The following is a 7,378-nucleotide window of genomic DNA, read 5'->3' on the forward strand; positions in this document are numbered from 1 at the left end:
AAACTGCAAACAGATGATCCAACTTGGCGAGTTCATGGCAAGGACTCGTCGAGTTGGACCAACTCGTCGAGTTCCCTAATGGGACTCGTCGAGTCCAACAGTCAGAGGAAAAAAATGAAGTTTTTTCAGCTTTGAAAATAACACAATTGCATCAATATAACAGAAAACACCATAGGCTCTAATACCACTGATGAGTTTTAAGTACTATAACAATCCTATGGTGCACATACAACCCTAATGCTTTGGATCTAAGTTTTCTCAAGTTATACATGCAATAAAATTATCCAAAGCATGAAACCTACAACTAGCATGCAACTTTGATATTTGAAACATAAAAACCAGTTAAATGAATACGTCTTTGTTGTAGCTTGTAGAACTTGACCTTTTAAGAGCTTAGCACCTCAAATGTGATGCTTGAAATGAGTCACAAACACCACCAACAATAGAGGCTAATTAGAGATAGGCTAGAAGGCACACATAAACTGCTAGGGTTCTTCTTAGAACTCTTAGGGCTATTTTTTGTGATGCTAGGGGTTACATTTATAATGTGGAATTCCTAAGGTTTCACTTGTAAACCTTAATTCACTTCATTAGACCTTTAATCCAATAATCCATATGATAAGCCCTTTGGACTAAATCTTCATGGACTACCACATAAAATTAGTCCATCCTCATCAACATGGATCATTAGCCCAAACTATATGTATTACTGACTTACTTAATCAGTCCCCGTTAATTTAATCAGTCTTTTTTGATCACTAAATTAATTCCAAATTAATTTTTGACCAATACCAATTAAATAATATGATTTCTCAATTAATATATTATTCTTATAATATATTAATAAATCACAAATAACATCTTTCTCAAATATCCATCCTATCAAATTGCTTCGATGAAGGCAACCCAAAAGGACCATGCTATAATCAGGTCAAGTACATATCAATTATAGTTACGGGCTTAGACACCTAATCCAACACTAGCTTCATCCTGAAAAGTTGTTGTAATCCTGACTGGACCTCTGAGAATTCTTCTCCATATCTTGGCATCCTTCATCTTAATGGACTTCTCAATTCTAAATTTCCATTTCGGAAATCCATCAGCAGACAAAAGTCGAGGAATATGAGTGGCAGTCCCCATAATAGAGTCCAATTCCTGATGCATTGAGTTATTGTACTAAGACTCCATTTTAAAAATTAGCAAAAACCGAGAACACCTAAAACTCAAAGTTTGACCGAAAATTAAGAAAGTCGACAGATGAGTTGACCGAAAACCCCAAAAATCATTGACCAAGAACAAATGATTTCGGCCGAGAACCAAAACCAAAAATGGGTTATTTCTTGAACAGATTTTGGTCTAAGTGTTAACCGAAAACTCAAACTTTGACCAGATAACTACCGAAAACCCTTTAGAATGTTGGAACCGAAAACCTTGATTTGTTATTAAGAGGATACCGAAATCCCTTAAATTTCGTGATTTAAATGATAACAGTCCAAATCTAATCTCGATAAATTAGAAGTATATACCCAAAATTCACGATGAACACAAAGAACACCCAAGAACAGTTTCACTAAGAGTAGAACAAATTTATCAATTTAACCAAAAATTTTGATTGAATCAATAATCCAAAACAAAAAATAACGAGCCCAAGGTCCTTGAATCGATTGATACCATTTCTCGCTCTGATAGCAATTGTAAGTCTTAAAACTATGGATCTTATATGATATCAATCAATCTATTTAGTGAATGCAGAATGTAAACCAAATAGAGATTCAAGAACACATGAAAATATCTTCAAATGCACACAATTATATTAACTAAATCGTCTGGTACATATGAGAACCTTTTCACGGCCGAATATGATATGAATGAACAACTAAAACTAAAACATTCGACTGAAATATATTTAAACAAAATACAAAGCCTTATCATGGCCCAAGCCTACTTGATCGAAATCACCAAAGTGATTTCGGTCCCCTAAACCGAGAAAAACTTTAGCCCATTAACAAAATACGATTCTAAAACCAAATACAATAATAGTTTATAAGCCCAACATAAACCACTTAAATATGACCCAACATTATTTCTAAATTATTTATTGAAATATTAATTTATAATGATACATTAAGCGTATGTATTTACATATAGTTTCATGAACCACCTTATATAAAATCACTAATCTACCAATTATATATGAAAATTTTATCTCAAAAACGTATTAACAAATAAACAATCTTATTATGAAAACAAAAAAACTTAAATAAAAAATTAGATTAAATGAATTTAACGCATCAAAAATCACTTTAGGTGTATTGACATTCAGAGTTTGAGACCTTGCAATCTAATCAAATATATTGTTATTTTACCATTATAATTTTTATTATTATTATAATCCGACAATTAGTTAAGTAAAAGAAGTAGTCAACGTTACAACATATTACAATCCAAGCAATTACTTAAACTATCATATCCATTAACTTTATCCATTCAATATCTATATTTACAAACAAAAACAAAAACAAAAACAAATAACAAAAAACAAATAAAAAAACCAAATACAATATACATTAACTTTATCACTTAAATATCTATATTTACAAAATCACAATCCAAACCATTACTTAATCCATCATATCCATTAACTTTATCACTTTAATATTTATATTTAGAAAAAAAAAACAATACAATATCTAGTTTATAAAAAAAACAATATTTATAATCAAACAATACAATATCACTTTAATATTTAATATTTATATTTAGCAAAGTTGATGCATATCAAGATGATCAACAAATGGACTAATAGTTCATTCGATTAACTTCGTGAGTTGTTGCAAACTGCATTTCCTCAAGGAAACAACGTCCCCCATCACATTATAAAGCAAAAAAGACACTTAAAAAAGATTGGCTTGGGTTATGAGTCGATACGCATATGTAAAAACGACTACTTTCTTTTCTGAAAAGAATACAAATTGTTGCAAAAGTGTCTAGTTTGTAATGAGAGTTGCTGGTTGATGAAAATACAAAGAGAAAGAATGTGGTTCATAAGGTGTTATGATACTTTCTCGTGACCCCTAGACTACAACGTTTGTATTGTTCTAGACACACAACTAAATATATGTTTTGATACAGTACCGGACGATCCAAAGATGGTACGATGCTTCGTCCCGTTGATGGTACTTCATGGAAAAAACAGAATAAAATAATCTTGATTAGAAGTAAATGAAATTGATTCCCCATTTTATATGAAGATAAGTTGGAAATCAATTCTCCATTTAATATGACAATGAGTGGGAAAAAGTTTAGATTAGGTTAATTTGTAGATTTTTATGCTTGCTCTTAGGAAGCATATGAAAGGGGATTAAACATTTGTTTGACGAAGCCTCCATTATACATGTTTTTGGTTAAAAGCTTTCTCAACGAATTGGAAGAGAAAAAGAAAGGAACGCCAGTCGTTTGTTTGTGTTTCCCAGAGTAATTTTTATTTATTTATTTATTTTTATGTTAATTGTGATATTCGATTCATTTATTCGGACAAAATAAAAGTAGGCGTATACTAGGTATTTTAAAATATCTTATAACTATAATGATTTTAAACTCCAATAAATAATTATAAAAATATTTTTAATTTTTTTAAATAAATATGATATTTTAAAAGTTTATTAAGGATATATATGATATTTAAATATTAAAGGACAAATATAATAGTTTGATGTTTATTAAAAATATATACGAACTTCTTCCTTAAATTTATACAATTATTAAAATTAATCGTAGTAGTTACATAAAATATCTTTTTAAGAGAATTAATTACTGCCGACTGTGTGAAGACTTGTTTATATATGCAAATCATAAAGCACGTACGTTCTAGTGAGTAATAACCATCTAAACCACCAACCTTAGGTACTATGTATCTGCAGAGTTTGTCGTTTGTTGTGTCTACAATTCAAAAACACACATCATACGAAACCAACAAAATAGAAGGTTTGCAAATGCCGGTGCATACTCCAAGATTGTAAAAAAGACGCCTCAGTTTTCATCAAGAATAAAATACTGAATGCTAGGTTATTAGGCAATAATATTAGATATATATTACTAGTATCCATGCCTTGACATGCAAAGACCTGGTGACATAACAGAAACCCACAACTTATTCTGAAACCCTAGTCCTAATTAACCCTAGCTAACCCTAGGATCGATACCCTAACTGCTTTTCATCTTTCACTACCATAGTCTTAAACACTTTCAACAAAGATATAACAAAGTCAAAATTGGGCTAGAGATTGCTGGACTGATCGTCTTGTTTGAGATCAGCGGAGATAGTGGTTGTGACTGGGAAGAGTTGTAGGGTTTTGGGTGGTACTCTTGTGCAATATGGAGCTGTACCACCATGATCCATCATCATCATAGTCACAAATCGACAATCGCACATGAGATTGCAGGTTTGAGCAGATGGGAGATCCCCCTTCCAGCTTGATGCATCTTCAAGTCCACTAACCTAAACCCAGATTCGAAAAATTAGATATATATATATATATATATATATATATATATATATATATATATATATATATATATATATATATATATATATATATTGTGAGCATAAAAGATAAACTTATAATTGAATGACTACTTAATTTTTTTTTCTAAAGTAATATAATTAATAAATTAAGGAGTTGAATAATTACGTGATGAAGAGGAAGACCGGGCTGATGATGAGGAGGATAAAGGTGATGTTGCTGGAACAAATTCATGAACTTCTTCCGAAGCTTTTGTCGCTCGCGAGCTTTGCGATTTTGAAACCAGTAAAAGACATTCTTGCCTTGTATGTTGCCGAAACTGGATAATCTTTCTGTTATTTGCTGTACTTGAGTTGCAGATGGAGTTTTCAGGCCGCCTCTATACATTCTTTGTAACAACATCAACTGATCCGGCGTGGGATGCCATCTGCTGTTTCCCCCACCGCTGCTGCTTGTTACCTCTTTCACAGACACCGAAGACATTTTTCACATATGGATCTTTGTAGACTCTTTTTTGTTTTCCTTAAAAGGTCAAACACGTGTTTGTTTTAAGGAATATTGTCGAGTATAAGTGATATTTATAGAGAGGTTAATGCATAGGTGGACGATTCTATGTTCCTAATTTGTTTGCATGTCCTTTGTTGACTCAAACAAAATTAATGAGCATGGTATTACGACAAGGTCATAAATGCAGCCATGCAACCTTTTTTTCTTAATATATATATATATATATATATATATATATATATATATATATATATATATATATATATATATATATATATATATATATAGGGTTAGGTTCAAATGTTTTCACTATCTATTGTGTGCCTGTATAATTGATTCTGGACCAATCATTTTATTTATTTTAAGAAATTAATTAATGCATATTATATGTTGAAAATATAATGGGTATTAATTACATCTTCAGCATTTAATATGTATTAATTAGTTTCTTAAAATAACTAAATGATTGGTCTAGAATCAATCATATATGCACACAATAGATAGTGAAAACATTTGAATCTAACTCTCTCTCTCTCTCTCTCTCTATATATATATATATATATATATATATATATATATATATATATATATATATATATATATATAGAGAGAGAGAGAGAGAGAGAGAGAGAGAGAGAGAGAGATGAAGGTGATAGTGGTGGGGTCGACTGGTGTCAGAGGTCGTGGTTGTGGTGGTCACGATGGCGGTTGTTGTCGTGTGGACGGTGGCAGAGGAGAAAAGAACGGACGGCGCTATATAATCTTTTATGATCATAACAGGCCAGACGCGTCGGTACACCAGAGAGTTAAACCGACAGACTTGAAATATCTGGCTGAGGTTGAATCTCAAGATCTCTATTTTATTTTTAATCTCAACGAAATCAATCTCTCTCTCTCTCTCTCTCTCTCTATATATATATATATATATATATATATATATATATATATATATATATATATATAGGGTACGGTTCACTTGAGATTAAAAAAAAAGTAGAGATCTTCAGATTCAACCCGAGCCATATATTTTTCATTTGCCGCTCTAAGGCTCCAGCATACTAGCAGCAACATGTATGCCTAATCATAAATGATTAAACATGTATGTCTATTCACAGAATGAGTAATCATATATGATTATGACAGTTGGTGGCAGAAGAGGTGGTAGTGACAGAGGTGGCGGTGGTTTAAGTGGCAGAGGTGATAGTGGTGGAGCCTGTTGGTGTCAAAGGTGGTAGTAGTGGTAGTGGCGGTGGCAGTTGTGGTGGTGAAGATGGTGGCGTAGGAGAAAGGAACGAACGACGCTATATAATCATTTATGATTATAACAGGCTTGTCGCGCCTCTACGCCGGAGGGCTAAAGCGGCAGAGTTGAAATATGTGGCTGCAGTTGAATCTCAAGATCTCTATTTTATTTTTACTCTCAATGGAATCTACCTCTCTCTTTTTTTTTTTCTCTCTCTCTCTCTCCCTCTCTCTTGCTATATATATATATATATATATATATATATATATATATATATATATATATATATATATATATATATATATATGTCACACCCCAAAACCAAGAACGGCGGAAACGTTCTGGGGCGGAGGACGTCATGTACAGTATCACAACAATGAAAAGTAGTAAACAAGCAACAACATCATCCATTGCATTAATAATATAATTATTATACAAATATGTTTTGTCAAATATTGATAAACACTAAAGCATAAATCAAAATGAAAGATAAGTCTTGAACAAGCTCCATCTTCCTTTCTCCTTGCATCGGTACCTGTCTATGATGACCTGAGGATACAAGTAATTTTGAAAGAGAGTATCAGCTTTAAAGCTGGTGAGATCATAAGTATTAATGTGTCTTAATTTGTAAAACTTATAATTTAAGACTTGACATTGTTTTGAAAGAAAGCTCGTATAAGTATGAAAATGTTTGTAGAACAACTGTAAATGTTTGAAATGCCCTAGGAATCCCTATAATTCCTACTATTATAAAATGTAGTCTTCTACTAAGACCTAACTGCTCTGAATGTAGCCTTCTACCAAGACCCGACTGTGTTACTATTATTATTATAAGAAATTGTATCCTTTGGTACTAGGATACTCAAGTATAATTCACCTCATTGGTTATGTGAATGAGTCACAAAATAAAGGTAATGATACAACCAACCTAAGTATTTCCCTTTGGTACTAGGGTACTAACAGTGTTAACTTAGGACATCCGTAGATGTACATTTACCTCTGTTGCTAACAGCTGGGTGTAGGAATAGTTAATCCCTTAAAGTATACCTGTAATGGTATCAACCGTTGACATCCGTGGATGTGCTTTTACCTCTGTAGCTAACAG

The 7,378-nt window shown here is 32.0% G+C and overlaps 1 protein-coding gene across 1 annotated transcript; it reads right to left on the minus strand.

Moving 5' to 3' along the window:
• Positions 1-4,065: 4,065 nt before the first annotated feature.
• On the minus strand, positions 4,066-5,006 carry LOC145051967 (uncharacterized). Its single transcript, XM_078999793.1, has 2 exons — positions 4,692-5,006; positions 4,066-4,498 (listed from the first exon to the last, which is right to left on the minus strand). The coding sequence occupies exons 1-2, from the start codon at positions 5,004-5,006 to the stop codon at positions 4,277-4,279; spliced, it is 537 nt and encodes a 178-aa protein (XP_078855919.1). The 3' UTR covers positions 4,066-4,276.
• Between the last annotated feature and the right edge of the window lie 2,372 nt (positions 5,007-7,378).

Source organism: Lactuca serriola, chromosome 5 (assembly GCF_051521515.1).
Source record: "Lactuca serriola cultivar US96UC23 chromosome 5, Lser_US96UC23_V15, whole genome shotgun sequence".
NCBI lineage: Eukaryota > Viridiplantae > Streptophyta > Magnoliopsida > Asterales > Asteraceae > Lactuca > Lactuca serriola.

Excerpts from the sequence above, each read along its gene's own strand:
- LOC145051967 (XM_078999793.1), bottom strand. The coding sequence starts at position 5,006 with ATGTCTTCGGTGTCTGTGAAAGAGGTAACAAGCAGCAGCGGTGGGGGA. Across the intron at positions 4,499-4,691 it reads CCGGTCTTCCTCTTCATCAC|GTTAGTGGACTTGAAGATGC; the intron begins GTAATTATTCAA and ends ATCTGGGTTTAG.